We start from the raw sequence: 21,617 nt of genomic DNA, 5'->3' as shown, positions 1-21,617 counted from the left end.
GGCAATAGGGTGGCATTACTGTGATGCATGGAGTAGTTGGGATCTCTTCAACTTTTTCAGGAGACTGGTCAGAATATATTTTGTAATTGTCTCTATCATATATTCAACTTCATAGTGTGGATGCATGTATTAAGTATCTATCTACCTAATGTGTGCATGCATATATATATATATATATATATATATATATACGCACACACACCTTTCATCTTTCTCTTCACTATGTTTGTACTGACTATAGTTAAACTCGTACTGCAGAAATGGCAAGCCATTCCACTCTTGCTTAACAACAGGACAAAAACCACAACTACATTAGTAACTGAACTACATCAATGTGCAGATGATACCACAGGTTAGTGCAACTTTGGCAGAAAACCTGTAATTACTAATACATATGAAGGTGTTGTTTCAACAAACACACAACAAGAAGGAACCTGGTCCAGCCAGTCACCTGTCACAGAACACAGATACTGGTAAAGAGATTCATCATTGGCTAAAATACATCAATAGAATTTTTGGTTGTGTAAAATGTGGATCTATGAAATTCCATACTCTGAGACCAACAACCAAACTGAATGCAGTTGTCATACCCATTTTTTTACGGGTTTCATTTTCATCATCAACATTTACGACAACAATAATGATGACAAAAGAGTTGTTTCAGAGATACACATTCAGGTAGAAGCATGGCTGTGTGGTTAAGAAGCTTGCTTTGCAATCATGTGGCATCAGGTTCAGTTCCACTTTATGGCCCCTTGGGTAAGCATCTTCTACTATAGCTCTGGGCCGATTAATGCCTTGCGATTGAATTTGGTAGATAGAAACTGTGTGGAAACCTGTTGTGTATATGTGTGTGCATGCACTTGTTTGACCCCCACCTCCAATGCTTGACAACAGGAGTTAGTCTGTTTACATCCCCAAAACTTAGTGGTTCAGCAAAAAGAAATAGATAGACTTAAAGAATAAAATTTTTTAAAAAATGGGGAGCATTTTGTTTGACTAAACCTTTCAAAGTCATGCTCCAGCATGGCTGTTGTCTAATGACTGAAACATGTAAAAGAAAAAAAAAAGATGAAGATAAATGAAGTTTGCAAAAATGCTTCATTAATGTAATTGGTAATTGTAGTTGGATGATCATCACACGTGAAGACGGATCATTTATGATGGAGCTTTCACAAAGCAGAGCAAATCTGTAGAAAGTTGCAAGAAGCAACCAACACAGCATTTCTTTCCCAGGTGAGACAACAAATGCTCAACCTGTGAGCAAACTCATAAATTTTGCATTAGTGCAGATGGCCGTATATGGGTTGACAGAAATTCAACCTGTGAGTGAAAAAGCGTGTATAATGCATGAGTGAATGAGAAAGCATGTGTATCAATGTATTATATACCTACGCAGGGTACATACATATACTGTTAGATGTGTATGTGTATATATTTCAATATCAACTATATAATGATGTAAATATACACACCACCTGAGGAGAACAGGAATGAGATTTTGTGATATTCAAGCATTTTGCAAAAGAATTAGGAATGCAAATGAAGTTAAATGGCAATAACAAGGAATGAAAATCTAAGATTAGATAAAGTGTATCGACTGCCATAAAGACCCCCTTCAGTTATGGGACTGCACTTAGAAAGTTACCCACTGAAGCACAAGTCTGGGCAAGGTTGTTTATGGAAGACCAGCAGTCAGTCACCCATGCATACCAGCCTCCCCTCTCCGATACAGCTTGGCAACAGTGACATCACAAATCATTTCTACAGCTGAGTGAACTGGAGCAACATCACATAAAGTGTCTTACTCAAGAACACAACACAGCCCAATTCAGGAATTGAACTCACTACCTCATGATTGTGAGCCCAACACTCTAAACACTGAACCATGTACCTTTATGTGCCTATTGACTGCCAAAGTCATAAGTAATTCCTCTGATCCACGTCAAAATAACATCACAATCAGATTTTAAAGCATTCTAACTTTAACATTCCATTATGTTTAATAAGTGACTTTTGATGTCAACCAAATTAAATATTTGTTGAGTGAAGGTTCACAAAATATCCTTAATCCTGAATCTGCACATTAAAAGAAAAGTCCTTAAGCAAGCAATACTTTTGAGATTGTAAGGAAGAAATAAGAAATATTGCATGTTGTGATGTGATGGCTTTCATGTCTTTCCCCAAAACATTTGTGATGTAAGTGAAGTGGATACAACAGGGAACTGAAACCACAAAGCTTACTTCTACTTCATTGCAGACCCTCTCCTCCACACATTCTCAGTGAGAGAAAGAAGGAGAAGCAAGAATATGTGATGACCAAGAGAATTAGTAAGATACGTGAAGTGAAACTGCTACAACAGCAACTTAAAGCTAGGTCTGAGACTCAGCTCACCAGGGTCTTACCTCTACTGGATGGGATCCGTCTTTTAAGGACTACAAATATACAGAAAAAAAAAAGCAAAACAAAAACAAATTTGTTGATGTTGTTGCTATTTTTTGATGTGAAAAGAAATTAAGAATGGGGTCAATGGGGTCAGGGCTAGAGTAGACCCTTAACAAATGGGTTACCATGACTAATTCTGTAATGGGCTGTGAAACTGTTATGAAGCTGTACATTTGTGGAACCACAAGACATTGAAAATGATTCCATGATTTTGGAGGTGTTAACATGGTAATCCTTAATCCTTCTTGCGACATTGGCAGAGAGAAAAGAGATGATGAGAAGCAAGATAAGAGTGGCAGAGATGTATAAGAAGGACAACAGACACCAGAGCCTGGAGCAAGCTTTACAGAAAAGGAAACAGAAAATTAAAAAGAAAACAGAAAAGTAAAAAGACTTGTCCCATGAATGTTTGGATAAACTTGAAGGAAGATATTACTTACGAAGACTACCTTCCCTACTATCACTGGCTAATCCACCTGTAGTAATGAGATAGGATCAAATTGATTGTAGGAGAGACAAATAGTTGGTTGTGTGTTAAAAGACAGAGTCAAAGAAAGAGCTGGATGAGAAGTTTTTACAGATGGTTAATAAAAAAAAAAAGAACAAAAAAACAGAGAAAACAACAAAAATAAACAATAGTCATTCAGAAATATATAAATAGAATGATGGTTTTTAGATGGTTAGTTTCTGGGTTTTTAATAAAGTTCCTAATGACAATTATTTAAATAAATTTCTTATGAAGGTAAAAATTATTGATCATTGTCAACAGTGAATATAGCAATTTACAGTACATAATAACATTTAGCAATGTTAAATGGAGTTTTTTTTTTAAAGAACATGTATGTGTGTAAACATATGGTTTGTTTATCAATGTTTCTTGCATGTGATGATGACATGCTGAATGAAGTCCAGAAATATATAGACAAAACTATTTCACATGGAAGACGTGTATTTTGACAGCAAGTACATCATAATTAATAACAATCATAAGGGAGACAGACGCTATGGAAATAGTGATACTGTTTTCCTTCAACACAACCTCTTAACCAATTCAATGAGCTGGTAAAAAAAGAAAACAAAAACATCTAGTTGGAACATGTGACATACTTTTGTTAACATTAAAAGGTGTTTTACGTGTTAACCAAATGTGTGAGAGAGAGAGAGAGAGAGAGAGAGAGAGAGAGAGAGAGAGAGAGAGAGAAAGAGAGAGAGAGAAAGAGAGATAGAGAGAGAGTGTGTGTGTGTGTGTGTATGGATAAAGCTATGTACATTCAGCCACAGAACTAAGCTAAATGTCCATTGATATGACATCTATATCTTTTGACACCCAATATTTCTGTCATGTTTTAATAATTCTACACATTAAATCATCACTGATCTCATCCCAACCCCCACAACTCTCTAAATGGTTCAAATGAAATACAGCTTTCATCTGAAGATCTAATCTTAAAAACCCTGTATTCAGTGAAATGAAGAGGAAGTGTGTTCCAAACTTAATTAGTGCAGAAGGAATACTTTGAAGCCGGTAGTTTGAAGAACTAAAGGTAATTTGGTTCACAGATCCATGAGAAATTGCACTTAAGTAGTTTTCCAGGCAGCCTATCATTCTGCAGGCAAGCAGGTAGCTCTCACCTCTCATGAGAATTCAGAAGGGTCTTAAATGCTTGATATGTCACCAAGCCTTCAGTGATCTACCATCATCACAAATGTTACTGAAGCCGATAACAGTAAGCTGCTGCTACAAGCAGACCAATGAACAGACAAACTGACATCAACCGTTTCCTATTATATTATGTAGTCTCTTCAAACTCTAATTCCTGCAATATAACATATCTCTGTGGAAATTAACTATCTTAATGATTTCTGTTTCTCACATTGACACCAAGTTTTAGATTTGTGAACAGAATAAGTATTGCTAGTTATTTCATTGACCCTGGAAGAATGAAATGCACTGTCAATTACGATGAAATATGAGCACAGACAAATGATAGTTAATTAATATTCTAGCATTATTAATAGTAATAAATTCTTTCTACTCTAGGCACAAAGCCCGACATCTTTGAGGAGGAGGGGACAAGTCGATTACATACACCCCAGTGCTCAACTCGTACCTATTTTATGGACCCTGAGAGGATAAAAGGCAAAGATTTCAGTGGAATTTGAACTCAGAATGTGAAGCTGGAAGAAAGCAGCTAAGCATTTTGGTTGATATACTAACAATTCTATTAATTTAGCAGCAACAGCATTCCATCTGTCTTTATATTCTGAGTTCAAATTCAATCAAGATTAACTTAGCTTTTCACCTTTTCAGGGTTGATGAAATAAATATCAGTTCTATATTTAAGAGAAGAGGAATTATGTACATTATCTACATTTGACGGATATTTGTTCTCATCTTGTTTGTAGTTAACACAATGTTCCGGCTGATATACTCTCCAGCCTTCATCAGGTGAACAGGGGAAATTTCGAACCTGGGGTATTTTTGCGATATTATTATTATGCAGGGATGAAATGGAGACCACCCCTCCCTGTGAGATGAAGTTAAAATAATAGAGAACACCACTGGAAAATATGAAAACTAAAAGAAGCAGTACATATGCTAGGACACAACAACCTCCTAAGCAGTCCGAGTGCAGATATGAATAGCATATGGGAAATATTAGATTTATAAGCCCTAAAATTCACTCCATAATTGCCCACGGGCATATGGCGTAGTGGTTAAGAGCGCAGGCTACTAACCCCAAGATTCTGAGTTTGATTCCAGGCAGTAACCTGAATAATGATAATAATAACATCAAAAAATACCTTAGGAATGAGAACCCAGGTTCGAAATTTCTCCAATACACCTGATGAAGGCTGGAGGGTATATTAACCGAAACGTGTTAACAACAAACAAACAAGATGAGGACAAATACCCTTCAAATGTAAATAACGTAAATAAATACCAGTTGAACACTGGGGGTCAAAGTAATCAACCAGCACCCTCTCCCAGAATTTCAGGCCTTGTACCTATAAGAGAAAGTGTTAATAATAATAATGATTTCATATTTTAGCACAAGGCCAGCGAGTTTGGGGGAGGGGGTAAGTTGACTACATCACCCTCCAGTGTTCAACTCGTACTTATTTTATCTTTTATCAACCCTGAAAGGCGAAGTCAACCTTGATGGAATTTGAACTCAGAATGTAAAGATGGATGAAACGCCACTAAGCATTTTGTCTGACATGCTAATGATTCTGCCAGCTTGTGGTGGTGGTAATAATAATCCTTTCTACTAAAGGCACAAGACCAAAAATTTGTGGGAGGGGGGGGGAGTTGATTACATCAACCCTAATCTTCAACTGGTATTTAATTTATTGACCCCAAAAGGATGAAAGGCAAAGTCAACCATGGCAGAATTTGAACTCAGAACGTAAAGGCAGATGAAATGCTGCTAAGTGTTTTGGCCAGTGCGCTAACAATTCTGTCAGCCCACTACCTTGATAATAATAACAATGATAATAATCCTTCTATATAGGCACAAGGACAGAAATTTTAGGGGAGGGGACTAGTTGATTATTATGCAACTGGTACTAATTTTATTCACCCCAAAAGAATGAAAGGCAAAGTTGACCTTGGCGGAATTTGAACTCAGAGTGTAGTGGCAGATGAAATACCGCTAAGCATTTCGCCCGGCATGCTAATGATTCTGCCAGCTTACCACTTTAGTTTCTTGTCTAGGCACAAGACTAGATTTATAGGAGTTGGTACAGTTGATTGATTGACTTGGCTCAGAATGGATCAAATTTATTTTAAATTTTTTATTTAAATCCTGAAATGGATCACAAGGAACTAAACTGAAGCATTTATGACACTTAACAGTCTTGACAATGTGCAGTGACATACATTTTCTCTTCCATAATAGCAGAGCAAGGAAAAGGTAGTTTCATGTTTGTCTGATAGAGTTGAGTATCTTCACATTCAGAAATGTTAATATCCGAGAACTAAGGAATCTGAATAGTTAAATAAACAATCCATTCAACATTCTAGTGCAAGGACTATTTAATATTGACACAGATTCACAGAATCTGATTTTAGCCAAATCCACTGAAACCAGTTTTAACTCTTATCCACAAAAATCAATTTCAACATGGATCCACAAGACCAATTTTAGAAGTGATCCAGAGATTTTAAGTTATATCAATTCCAAAAGAAATGATGGAGAGTGAATCCATCCAGTTTTAGGATCTACCAATCAAAATCTGTTGGAAAAGAATGAACAGACTTAAAGACAACATGCTAAGATTAAGAAGGAATTAAGTAAATATTTGTGAGAGAATCTGAGAGAACTGAGTGAGATGTGCATCAATGCATTGTTGTACTTGCCAATGTTCAAGAAATTAAGAAAACATTGAAAAGAAGAAGAGGATTTATACATTAAGAATTCTGAAAAGGAAATGGAAAAATAGTAAGAATAGTAGTGGTGTTGGTGGTGGTAGTGGTGGTGGTAGTAGTAGTAGTAATAATGATAATACTAATAACAATAATAATAATAGAAGTAGCAGTAGTAGTAGAAAATTGTGTAATACAAATACAAAATAACAATAAAAATGAAAATATTGAAGATTTAAGGTAAATTTTCATGGAAACACTAATCCGAAAGATAGTTCTAATTTAAAAAGTAATATTAACCAGACGTAAAATGTTTGTCTGAGGCAAATTAATAAATTTGATTCCATCAAGATAAAAATGAGAGAAAAGAAAATAAAACAGAAAAAGTATCTAATGTTGTTGTTTGCTATAAATGGCCAGCATAATGGAAATGGTCAGCAAGAATTATAGCGGGGAGAAAGAGAGAGAGAGAAATTTATTTCAAATGAATTACAGCAGAGACAACATTGGTTAATAAAAGTGGAATAAAATAATGTTCCAATAGAAAGATTAATATGAATCTACAATAATGAACTGGACAGAGAAAACAGGTGATGCACCATGGAAACAGTAAACAATTGTGTACTACAGAGACAGCAGATACCAGTGGTGTACAATGGAGATTACAAACACCAGTGGTACACTATGGAGACAACAGGCATTAGTGCCTCCTCTGTTCTAGAAATACATGTGGAGTAGCACCATCTAAGAAGACTAGATTTTGCACTAAATTGTTCACAGTAAAATACAATACCTGCCTCTTCTTTACCACTAATCTTTGATAAGTTGTTTTACAACTCGTCAAAGATTGAGAGATTTTAGGAAATTACAGATCACATTTGTATCTGAGAAACCTTTCCATTTGCAGTTGGAAACGGCAAAAACAATTGCGAATGTCTGCTAAGAGACGTAAGACAAATCGTGATTAACATCACAACATCATAGCTTGACGGTAGCTCACACGCATAACAGCACAACCTAATATCATGCAAGATGAACACTGGAACGCAAACATTTGTGAGAATTAGACACCTAATAACATTTCTGGGAGACTATTGAATCATAGAACTAACAACAACTGTGAAACAGATTATATATAAAATGACACACCTAACAACAATTGTGAGACAGATATTAAAATCATAGACCTAACAACAATTGTGAGACAGATATTAAAATCATAGACCTAACAATTCTGTGACAAATTATAAAATGACATATCCAACAACAATTGGTGAAAGACTATAAAATGATATACCTAACAACAATTGTGAGAGACTATCAACCGAACACCTAAGAACAACTGAGACATACTAAATCATACATAGAACTGTTAAGAGAGATTATCATACACTCACAACAGTTGTGACATACATAGTAACAACACAGCTAACAATTTATGTGAAACACATTAACATATACAACTTAACTGTTGCGAGATATACCAACAACAGTAACACAAGCTCTCAACAGCTGCTATACAAACATCACAACAGTAATACAGATATTACAACAGCTGCTACGATATAGCAGAGATACAAAACTGTTGTGAGATAAACCAACAACAGTAACACAGACCTTGCAATAGGTGTTACATACAGCAGAAACACTAAACTGTTGTGAGATTCACCAACAACAGTAATACAGACCTGGCAATAGTTGTTACATACAGCAGAGACACAAAATTAAAATTCATTCAACTGTATTTGAATGTGAGGTTATACAATGAAAAGCAATTTAAGGTTTTGATGTCATCAAGTTAACAAATGAAAATGTCAATGAATGGTATGTATTCACTATATTTATCTCTACCCACCAATTACTCTCCCCTCACATGCTTATGAAACTACTCCTCTCTCCTGGCTATATCTTTTCTTATACTCACATTGAAATGCTCTGGCATCTCATCACCACCATCTATATCTTCTTTCCAGCTACTCTCACCCATCCTTATATAAAACAGGATAGCTTTGTATTTCCTCTATAACAAGACAACTGGGCTTTCCATCACACTTTTATTTCTCAACACCTGGCATAGATCAGTTGCCCTTCTTTTCCTCTCAAACACTAAACTCCATTTAGTAAAGGAAGCTCTTTCCTTTTTCCTTCTTGCTGTTGGAACAAAAAACACCCAGTACACCCTGTAAAGTGGTTGGTGTTAGTAAGGGCATCCAGCAGTAAAAACCATGCCAAAGCTGACACTGGAGTTCAATGCTGCCATGCAGCTCACCAGATCCTGCTAAAATGACCAACCAATGCCAACATGAAAAATGGACATATGATGATGATTATGATGATGTGCAGTGAGTGGTAGGTGATGGTGTTTGACATAAAGCCAGCCCAGATCCAGTAAATCAAAGATGCTCCAGTTATAACCACATGTACTGCATGGTAGGTGGTAGTAGCTGTTGTTTAGCCTCAGATCAGTCCTGATCCAATAGGCGAATGATCAATGATACCCTAGCTATGACTATATCTTTTATTCAGGCAATTTACCTGAACTACATTATTCAATGTGATTAAAGACAGAAACATTTGGCTGCTATTTCTAACCATAAATCAATCTGCCCTATAGAATATACTTAAACTATAATATATTTACTATTGTTTATTATTCTTAAGCAAAAACCTTTCAGCTGTAATTATTCTGTTTTTTCTTTCCGAGCATAGTTGATATATACATTATATAATGTGCCCCTTTTATATTTTAAAGTAGGATTTGAGGGAGATTTGACTTTTATTTCTAATAGATCAAATGACTATAAACAGGTTTTGTAATTTGGTTGATGATAGATATAAATGGTTGCTAAACCTCAGAGAATTAAGGAATGCACTGGTTGCACACAGGCTGACAGTGGTCAGAAAACTAATGTTACATTTGAAGAAATGACCTCCTATTATAATAGTATTACAGTTGAATGCATTTTGGTGAGAAGATACTATAGAGGTGATGAAGAACACACAGATATGGCATAAAATGAACATGATAACCACAACACAACCACAGTTAACATTTTGGTTACCTGGTTTCTTCTCAGGAGGACCTATGAGGCATGCAATAAGAAAATCCAGCTAGAATGTTGATGAAACCACACATACAACACACACAGAGAAAATAGACAATTTTGTTCTTAACTTTGATACAACACACATCAAACTACAGTAGAGATGATAGCAAGAAACATTAGATTTTAATTAATTAAAAACAAACTGAATTAACTTTATTCATGCATGGGAAGACAAATTAATTAAATTATAAATTTTATAAGTATTTTCCTTATAATTTTATTGTTATTCTCAATAATAAAATGCTTTTTTTTACATTTAGTTTCAAACATTTTTTTGAGGGGTTTGTTACATTAGTTATTTACAAATTTCTAATTTAATGTTAAGTTTTTGATAAGAAAGTAAAGAAATTAAAAAAGTATATATATAATTCCATCCAATATCAGAAATACATGCATTTCATAATAAAACAAAGTGATAGTATCATCATTATTTGACATCCATTTTATCCATGCTAACAAGGGTTGGACTGATTGCATGTCTCTCAACCCATTGCGTTTCTTCATCTTCTAGCATACACGACAACAGAAGGGGAGAAAAAAAAAAAAACCAAAAAAAAAAAGCTGTCTCTGATGTTGTGTATGTCATAATTTTGGCAGGATTTCCAAAATAATGACATGATACAACTATGAAAAGTAACTGATAACCTGTTGCTTGTGTATTATAAGCATTAATAATAATAATAATAATGATAATAATAATAATAAATGAATAATAATAACAATGATAAGATCAGGTAGCATGGCTATCTACACTACAAACATTCAAATACTGAGTGGAAATACAGTGTCAAGTCAACAGGATTGCAAAAGAGTGTTATGAGGTGGTGGGCATGGAAGTATGAAATTTGGCATTCCAACATTTGAAGAACTATTTAGAGAAATATTAAGAGATTCAGCAAAATGGTGGGTAAGTGAAATATACTAAAAAATAAAAAAATAAAAAACAAACAAAATAAAGATTTGAAATGAAAAATTGGTGTCGTAATTAACAGAATTAAGCTGTAATTAAACATTTCCAAACACTGTGACTAAAGAAGAGGAAAAGGTGATGAAATAAATGAACACATATTGGCATGTGTGTATGTTGGTGCATGCGACTGAGTTTGGGTGCACACATTACAAAACCACACATACACACACTCACACATGCACACAGCTATCTATGTATATACAGAGACAAACTTAGGAAGACTATGTTGTTCTGAAGAAGATACATAAACCAAATATAGAAAAAGCAAAAATGAAGAGAATGGCACATTGTAATCTAGAGATGAAGCTGGTGAAACAGAGAGAGCAGGGAAAAAACAATATATATGATAAACAGTTAAATATAATTTGATGACATGGACGCCTAATAATTTCTAACATAAGGTGTAAGGCCAGACGTTTTTGTAAGAAGTATGCATTTGAGTGAATTGAGCCCAAAATATGGCCAGTACATTAGTTTATCATCCCCACTGTGTTTTATTTTACCAACCCAGAAATACGAGGGGTAAAGTTGACTTTGGTGGAATTTGGACTCATAACGTAAAATGGCAATAAATCCTAGAGGACAACATGTCAGTCAATCCTCCATTTCAAAATAATATTCTTCATCATTTAAGAATATTGATACAAATGGAATTATGCTAGTCATGATTTCTAACTCTGTTGGGGAAAAATCCTATACAAACTTGTAGGAGTTGGCTAATTATAAATGTAAAAGAAATGTCACTAAATATCATAACCCTGCTTCTGCTACTTTGGTGTCTTTAACATGAATGATAAATAACAATATTCATAAAATTCAATTTACATCTCAACAAATCTACAACCTGGAATCTTTAAAGGAGGTGGATGTCTTTGTGGAACCTTCATTCCAAAGATGAGGAAGAAAAAGAAAATGTGAGTAGTACTCCAGTTAATGCAACAAAGAGTAAATGTGAATTCTATGAAACAACTTGTTGGCTTCAACAGTAATCAATAGGCAATATTAGTAATAGATAACAGGGTATTTAGTTGCTCCTACAAGCAGAGAGGCATTTAAAAACAAACTACAATACTATGATCTACTCACTAGCATTTTAAGCAGGGATTTTTGTATGCTGGGTGCTTTATATATGCTTTTAATAAGTGGTACTGCAAAAGTAACTTTTAATATGTAACTTATACACCAGTACCTTTAATGTGTAGTCCTACAAAAATATATTTTATGTGGTCCCAAGATAGGTACCTTTACACATATACTCAAACTGTGGCCAGTACACAAAAACCTTTCACCACTGGTTGCTTCATAAGTGTCTTTAATCTCAGGGCCTTACACAGATACCTTTAATCTGTGATCTTATACAAATAATTACTATGTACCTGTGCAGGTACATCTATGGCCTCATGTAAGTACTTTTAATCAACAACAGCTGAGCAGGTGTACATTACAGATTTTAAAGAAAAAAAAATTGTGTCTTCGACTCACTTTGTAAGGTATTTATTCATCAGGTAGAATTTCTCAAAGAGAAATATCTTACAATGGTAACAAAGAAGGTGAGGAAAATTCTAGATGTGGCATTCATGTCTTTTCCAAAACTGAATAAATGAAGCAAAGGTAGCTACAACCAGGAATAAAAACTAAGCTGTACAAATAATTTGCTTGGAGCTTCAGCCTAACACTATGGTACTTAGCATTAGTTCATCATAATTATTGTCATTAACCTTTATTAAAGAATGAGAATTACCACAAAAGGTCTTCATTTAAACAAAGATACAAGAAATAATTAAAAAACAAAAATTACACTAAACAAAGGCAAGCAAATAAATTTAAATAATGAACAAATGTGTGTATTTATGAATGCATAATTGTGTGAATGTGTATTTATGTGTGTGCATGTGTGTTTGTGTGGTTATTAGCTGAACAGTTACAGACAGTGAGATCTATCCAAACAGAAGAAGACAATACTGTAAATGGTGACATGTTAAGGAATGTGGATGTGATATAGATATCAACCCAGAAGTGTTTAGGGCAGCAATATTTATCATTCAATGCTGGTTGTTCTTTAGAAATGTTAACTCCACTGTCTGTTTCTGCTGGACTAACAGACACACAAACACATATGTGCACACACAAGATTAACCAATTCTGCATCCTCTCACCATTATATGGCCTTCATTCTTTTTTTTTTCATAGTAGTCATGGAATATTGGCCACTAAGAATCAGCCAAAAACAGCTAAAGCAATTTGTTTAGAATTCGTTTCATTAGTGCCATAATTACATTTCATAATATATGAAAACACAAAAAAAGGGAAGGGGCATGACTGAACTGAAGATTATTGCATAACAATGTGCCTGATATTATGGATATCAATTTGATGTAAACTAAAACAGAGAAATGGTCCTTATTAATGGGATATGAACTATGTAACTAGAGTGGTTACATGGCAAATGGTAGCTACATGATTAAAAAATGATGGTTAGTGAAGCATGTCACTACAAATTCTTACTTGGCCAGTAAACACCAGATAATTGATTCAACACCTGCTGTTGGTGAGCCATGGGGGAGGGGGGGAGCTGTTCTTTCAAATTTATGTTTATGCTTTATATCATTTACATTAAATTTTTCATAAACACATTATCTACACAAGTATCTTTCCTATGTGTCCCTACACAAGTACCTTTAAACCATTTAGCATACAGTTTACTCTATTAAATTCTTATTTATCCATATTGTTTTGAATTAATCAAGTATTATCCTGTAAATATGAGATTTCAATGATGTGATTGTTTATTTTTAGAAAGACATTGTAAGATAGGCTTGATATGCCAGATTTAGTCAGTTTGAGCATAAAACAGATAGAACATTTGGGCTGGATCACTACACAAATACTTCACTTCTGGTAGATACACAAATACTATCAATATGTGGTTCCAACACTGGAACCACTCATCTGTAGTCCCTATATAAATGTGCCTGCCAGCTGGATTTAGACTGGGCACCTTTGTTTCATTGCATAAATATCACTTTTTCTACATGCAGACACAAGAGCAAATATATGGTGAGAAGGGTGCAGATTTGGTGTAGTTGAAAGTGGTTGGTGACAGTGATGGTGGAAATGTGTCAGCATGAAGCGGGTACAACAGCACATGGCTAGAAGCAGGTTGACAATAATCTAGAAACAAACAGAGTAAAAACCTTGGCCAGGGCAATCGCCTTCTGCATGCAGAAAAAACAAGAAATCATATTGGTTAGCTTTTGGCGCAATAGAAATTGGTAAAGAAAACAAAGAAATAATAATAATAATAACAACAACAACAATTTGTAATGTTGGCACAGAGCCAGAAAAGTTGGGCAGGGGCATGGAAAAAGTCAAGGAAATTGAGTCCAGCACATCAGTGGTACTTTATTGACTGCTAGAGGGATAAAAGGCTTGGTGAGTCTTGAAATAAGAAAGTAAAGGGACATGACAAAATACCACAAGGTATTTTGTCCGACACTCTACTAATTCTACCAATCCACCGCCAAGTATATCAAAAATAATATGAATGGAATCACAGAGATTATTCAAGAAACTCATTCATTAAAAGTGACTTTACAAAAAGATTGTCTAATTAACATTAATGCAAGAGAGAGAAATTTGTTTGACTTCTGAATATATTAAATGATAACATTTGTTACCATATCAGTGCACTCAAAAACAAGGATACTGTAGTAAAGTTGTAAGCCAATTTTGAAAACCAAATAACCTATTGTGTATTTGCCCAATGACAAAATGGAATAATAGCGCCTACAGCATAAGTTGAACCTATGATGCAACAAACTGGAGTTCAATATATATTCAGTTATTTACACATTACTACTGATTTCTAACATTAACAGAAAACCACTAATTATTAAGGACAGGAGTGGTTAAATTGGCTTATAATAATAACAACAACAAGAATAATATGAATTGTTTTGTAATTATTCTTCCAAGTAATTACAAGTCATTGTTGCTATGATGATTTTTCAGATCTCTAATAGTAACATATTGTAACATATCCTTAAATTAACTACTTTAACCTAGAATTGTGGTGGACTCTCTTGTTACTTCAATGAGAGAGATTTTAACAAGACATAGCTTAATAACAACCATCATCTTATGGCTGCCTGTGTGCAGAGTCAAGACTGAACACTTCCTGTAGTGTCCTTTACCTGTACTCATCACCTCTTTGCCCTGTTGCCACTGAACTTATGAATTAAAGTATATTGGTTGCTGGTGCCTTCGTTTGCTGAACGACCACACAATGACTATTAAAATAGTGGCTATGGTTTGTGCAGAGAGAGTCCCGCTTTCTCATTCTTCAAACTTGTACTGGTCTAGTGCAACAAGTTCCATGAACCCAGTAATTAAAAGGATGTATGATTTTTATGGAGTTACCTTCTCTTAGATGAGCAGCTAAAGAACTGAGGGGCCTCATCTGCTCCGGGTTTGTTTAGGGTGTCTATGAATGACTCTCTTCTAGAGGCAACCTAGAATTTTAACCCCAGTAATACTACATTAAATAATTTGACCTAGCATTGTAACCCAGTAATATTACATTTACTAGTATAATCTAGTATTGTAACTCTAGTAGAATATTAAGCAGTATAGCCTAGTATTGAAACCATAAAAATAATACTTGAACTTGTATGACTTATTATTCCTACTTCAATCATCATGTTAGACTGAAATACAGAACCAACTTAGGCAAACTGGAAACAGTTGTGGTATGTGTGTTAAAATTTCATTGCAGAAGAATATAGTTAATGTTTTACACACAATTTAGGGAGAGAGAGAAAGAGAGAGAATATATTTAGACTAATTGCAGAATTGTTAATGAAGAGAACAATTAATAAGTAAAGTTTAAAACGTACCTTCTATAATCCAGAAAAGCAGCCAAAAAGAAGAGGTGGGAAAATAAGAGGAGAGATAATATTTATTTTTCAAAGAATAAAAATATTAAGACAAGGTTGCATGGTTTGGAGAAAAGGAACAATGAATTTCAAGAGACATTAGTAATATGACTAGTTCTTTACAAATGTTGAAAGTCCTTAGTGTTCTGAGTTCAAATCTTGCCAAAGTATTGTATCTAGGGCAATTTTATCTACTCTCATGATTTTGCAAAAACATTTCTAACTGAAACATTTGAGGAGGAGCTAAGTTGACTAAATTGATCCCAGAGGGATCATAGAGTAAAGTGTATAAGGATGGACTTGAACCCATTAAGCAGTGGATTCTGTAACATGTAAAGACCCCCTTTGGTCATGAATGACCATGGGATTGTACCTAGAAAGTTCCCCTCTGAGGCACAAGTCGAGGCAAGGTTGTTTATGGGAGGCCAGCAGTCGCCCATGCATACCAGCCTCCCCTCTCCATGCCATGGATGTTATCCAAGGGAAAGGCAAAGGGGCTGATACAGCTTGGCACTAGTGATGTTTCAATTCATTTCTACAGTTGAGTGGACTGGAGCAACATGAAATAAAGTGTTTTGCTGAAGAACACAACTCACTACCTCATGATTGTGAGCCTGACACTCTAACCACTGATCCATGCGCCTTCACAGTTTCTGTAACTATATATATATATATATATATATTCATTTGTTCAATTTCTATGTTCATTATTCCATGCAGACAAGTGCTTAGACAAAGCTTGTTGAGGTCAGATGCTCTTTCAGCTGCAAACCTGTTTTCCACTAGTATGGGTGATTGAGAACAGGTATCCATTTTTTTTGTTTGTATTGTGTTAATGACAAGACACAAGATGTCATGCACACAAATTCACACACACATCTGTGTGTGAGTGTATTAAGATATTCTTATTTGAAAGATCTTTTGAAAATAACAGCATTTACTGATGGTGTAACTATTGAGTGAAATCAAATCTATTAAGATCAAGTTATCTGTGACACCACAATTGTTCTCCAACCAAATGGTTTTTGGTTCAGACTTACTGTGTAGCACTTCGGGTGAGTGTCTATTACTATAACCCTGAGTTAACCAAAGCCTTATGAGTGGATTTGATAGACGAAAATTGAAAGAAGCCTATTGTATTAGTAAGTATGGGTGTGTATGTTTGTGTCTCCTTGTCTTGATATTGCATGATTGTTGTAAATGAATTGCATTCATTTCCAATATTCCGCAAAAACAATTCTGGCCACGGGAAAATATTATTCTTGCTTGGAAACTGGTAAAGGTTGGTGACAGGAAAGGGCATCTGGTCATATAAAATGTTTCAATAAACTCCATCTATTCCATGCAAACATGGAAAAATGGACGTTAAAATGGTGATGATTATACATACACACACACACAATCAATTCCATTCACAAAGTGTTAGTTGGTCTAAGGTATAGCAGAAAACACTTGCCCATGGCGCCATGTAGTGGAACCTGAACCCAATGATTTCATAAGCATACAATCTTACCTGCACATTATATGCACGCATGCACACACACACATTCATGTATATCCTAAATTTAAATATTTACTACTCTTTTACTTGTTTCAGTCATTTGACTGCGGCCATGCTGGAGCACCGCCTTTAGTCGAGCAAATCGACCCCAGGACTTATTCTTTTTGGAAGCCTAGTACTTATTCTATCGGTCTCTTTTGCCGAACCGCTAAGTTACGGGGACATAAACACACCACCATCGGTTGTCAAGCGATGTTGGAGAGACAAACACAGACACACAAACATATACACACACATACATACATATATATATATATATATATACATATATACGATGGGCTTCTTTCAGTTTCCGTCTACCAAATCCACTCACAAGGCTTTGGTTGGCACGGGGCTATAGTAGAAGACACTTGCCCAAGGTGCCGCGCAGTGGGGATGAACCCGGAACCATGTGGTTGGTAAGCTAGCTACCTACCACACAGCCACTCCTGCCTAGTTAACTCTATTATGAATAATATATTATGTCAACATTACATTGTCTTTTATTTCCTTCCATTGTTTATGAACCAATAACTGTTTTACAGTACAACTATTGTTGTGTGTGTATCAAGCTTTTGACTCTGTTCCATTGTTTATAGTTTCCATACAGAGATGTAGCTGAATTATACTACAGAAGGTACCAATCCCACAAGTATTTAGAAGAAGGAATAATTTGAGTGATCCTTTGCCTGTCCAAAGCATTTTCATAAGTTTGTCCTAAACATCCATACTTGTTTTCAGACTTTTAGTTATCCCTTGTTTCATGTTCTAAAGCTTTCCTTTCAAAAGTCCCAAATTACTCAGGGTGTTGAAAGAAGAAAAGAAAAAAATGGGAATGTGAATCATATAATAAGCATGGCTGCCAGGAGAAATATATCGTGTGTAGCACAAGTGACACACAGGACAGGCAAAGGGTTAAATTGACTGATACTTTATTGATTCTGTAATGATTTCTGACACTAACTGACAGAGAAAGAGGGAGGGAAGGATGTAATCAACTGAATAAAGTCCGTTAAATGATTGGAATATATTTTATCATTCAGAGAAGGTTAAACGGTGAAATTTACTTTGGCAGGATTTGAACTTAGAATGTAGAAAAACTAAACTAAATATTGCAAATTATTTTCTCTGAAAATCTTACAAACTTTACATTTATAAAAAAAAAAAAATGTTTTTAACAGTAATTGTCCTACAATTTTATTAATGTGTAACAAGCAAAACATTTCAACAAAGCTTTCTACGTGTAGCAAGAAAACCCTCTTTAATGGGTGTTTGTGTGTGTATGTGAGAGAGAGAGAGAGGGGGAGAGAGAGAGAGAGAGAGAGAGAGAGAGAGAGAGAGAGAGAGAGAGAGAGAGAAAGAAAGAAAGAGCAGTCTGTCTGAGTACATTTGTATATATGCATGAGTGTTTCTAGTCTTCAATATATTTCTGAAACTTTTGCAGTTTTAAACTTAATAAATCACTGAGCACTACATAAAGTATCACTTGTCTCTACCAAAATTGCTTTCTATCCCTACACAAAGTGTATCTTGTCCTCACTCATGGTACTAATCATCTCCAAAGTATTAACTATCTGTCTACCAAATGCACAAGGCCTATGGCTATAGCAGAGGACACTTAGTGCTGTGTAGTGGGTCTTATCTTGAAACCATATGGTTGTAAAGTGAGCATCTCAACCACAAAGCCATGCCTGAGCCTTTTTTCTTTTTTGGTGTGTGTGTGTGTGGGGGGGGGGTTATACTTAATGTGAGGATCAGCATTAGGGTTAGTGTTACCATAGAGATGACCAACTGAAGGCAGACATCAGGGCATTTTTTTTTTTTTTTTTTGAGGATTTTACTTCAAATATTTTTGATTCTCACTCATGGAATATGAATAGCCTTTTGAGATACTGGTTCCACAGAAGATGAATCTGTTAAGTGATTGGCTGGGATGGTGACTATAGCCTTCACAGTCATTGTCAACTGAAAGACCTGGAATAGGGTAAATTAGATTGAGGTTCAGTTTGAAGTGTAGTTGTTTAATCCCAGCTCACACTAATTGAAGGTGATCCTGCAGTGACTGTCTTGCCTTTTCAGACAGATACCTTGGACTACATTATCCAATGTGTCCTTCCTTGTTTTAAGACAGTAGGATGTGATTTGAGGGAGATTTGGTAGGTATTTTTAGAAAGTAGAAAGATCCTGTTGGAACCTCCATTGAGGTTAGTTGTGATAGATTCAGTTGACCACTATACTAAAAGTGAAATATTGCAAAATCTTGGCATCTAATGTGTGTGTGTGTGTGTGTGTGTGCATGTGCATGTAAATCTCAATATTTACAACACATACACAGTGCAAGACAGCCTCAGTATCTGCTATGGTAGATTAAATCATGTAGGAAGATGAATTCATTTGAATATAGTCTACATTGTGTCTAAAACAGAAGTGACTGGTGGATAGATAGAGTCTACAGAGTAATCTAGATCATTAAATTTTCATAATTGAAAAGGTAATGATATCTGCATGAGTGATTCATAATTCAGCAAAGTACAAGTAGTAGTATAATTACTGGTATCATTTTCTTATTGAACAGTGAGCCACTATCAGCACAATATATCTGGTCTAATCCTGACCAACAATCATAACAGTGACTAAAACTTAGGTCTTCACAGTTGTTTGACCTTCTAGAAATAGAAGCTAAATATATACATACTCCATCAGTTAATTAATAAAAAACACAGGTTAATATGATCCTTAGATATAATGAGTCATGAGGGTTGTTAGAGCAGGGTTGATGACCTGTGTGTGTGTGTGTGTGTGTGTGTGTGTGTGTGTGTGTGTGTGTGTGTGTATATATAAATATACATATGTATGTATAAATAACAACAGAGCTAACAGTGAAGGATTATCAATCCAGGCAAAATACTTTATAAGCTCTCTGTTGGCACACCAGGCTAACAATATTGTTTAGACTAGTGAAGAACACATGGAGTTCTTCACTTATCTGTCTGTCTGTATATATATATATATATGTATGTATATGTACGTACATTCAAGTGTTAGTTTGTCAATTAAAGAAAAGCATACTCCAAATATGATGTCGAGTAATTATGTATTGTGAAAAAAGGGCAAGATGGCACCAGCACAACTTACGTTCATCAGCGCTTACATCTTCACTACCGCTGTGGTCCTTACTCTTCATAAACGGAAACTTTCGAGAGAAGGAGAAATTGCTTTTCCTTTTTTCATTTGCTGCTGCCACCTAGAATTTAAAAACAAAGAAACCATCAAAAATGACATTGACTACACCATACAAACTTACACATCGTTTAGGACCACCACAGACAAACATCACTCAACCACTGATATCTTCTAAAGACAACAAAATACATATTAATTCTTACTTTGAGACCCCCCCCCCCCTCCAACAAAATACAAAACACTAAGACAACGATGCACACCATGAGGTGTGTGGTGTGGTATGTAAAGGGCTGAGGTTTTCCACTTACCTTATCATTCCCTTTGCCAGTAAACTTGACAATCTTCAACCGTGCCCGTTCTTTACGTTCGACTCTGTTGAGCAAAAAAGATGAAGACAGTGACAATAAACAAGCTGATGAGTCAACAATACTATTTTAATTCAGGGGAAAAAAAAACAAGGACTTTTAGAGCAAAGTAGTGTGGGTTCTAGGCATTGAATGTCTACAGAAATAATAATTAGGTATAGGAGAATTAGTTCTAGTGAATAAATATCTTAGTCGAAATAACTAATTGGTCAGTTCAGTGTATGTCTGGTTGACATTAATGACATCTGTACTGGTCAGTTATTTAATGTAAGTTCGGGTGTGACCATGCAATTAAAGAGCAGTCACAGATGGCTGACAGAATAGAAGAATGGACAGTGTAATAGTGTAAAGATATGTTCTGTAGATTTTACACCAAAACTGCAGTGTGTCTTGCATAAGGTCTCCAAGGCTCAGCAGGCAAATTCAAAAGAGATAAATCTGCAAAATGGGGGAGGCATATTTCACTGTTGTAGGCAGCAAGTTTACATTTCTGATCTGGATGTATTCTATAAGTGAAGAAAATAGAACAGGAAACCAATGCAATGTGTCTGCCCTTCAATGACTAAGTGAAAATTTCAATGAGGTCCTGATAACATTGTATTTTTATGGAGATTTACAGACACCAATCAAATAATATGGTCTTCTGTACAACTAAACAATTTCCTTATGTTTCAGTTTTGATGGAACATTAGTGCCCATTTCT

At 35.2% G+C, this 21,617-nt stretch overlaps 1 protein-coding gene across 1 annotated transcript in view; it reads right to left on the bottom strand.

The window, feature by feature from the left end:
- LOC106876507 (disks large homolog 1) overlaps positions 1-21,617 on the bottom strand; it is a 750,485-nt gene that overhangs the window by 18,548 nt on the left and 710,320 nt on the right. Inside the window, exons 16-21 of the mRNA XM_089366712.1 lie at positions 20,858-20,921; positions 20,502-20,610; positions 20,030-20,032; positions 14,087-14,107; positions 9,878-9,898; positions 2,887-2,922 (exon numbers count right to left, since the gene is read on the bottom strand). Coding sequence (XP_089222838.1) covers positions 2,887-2,922; positions 9,878-9,898; positions 14,087-14,107; positions 20,030-20,032; positions 20,502-20,610; positions 20,858-20,921 — 254 coding nt within the window. The remainder of the gene's footprint in view (positions 1-2,886; positions 2,923-9,877; positions 9,899-14,086; positions 14,108-20,029; positions 20,033-20,501; positions 20,611-20,857; positions 20,922-21,617) is intronic.

Source organism: Octopus bimaculoides, chromosome 19 (genome assembly GCF_046866305.1).
Source record: "Octopus bimaculoides isolate indiv1 chromosome 19, ASM4686630v1, whole genome shotgun sequence".
Classification (NCBI taxonomy): domain Eukaryota; kingdom Metazoa; phylum Mollusca; class Cephalopoda; order Octopoda; family Octopodidae; genus Octopus; species Octopus bimaculoides.
This window is presented reverse-complemented; position numbering and strand designations above follow the sequence as displayed.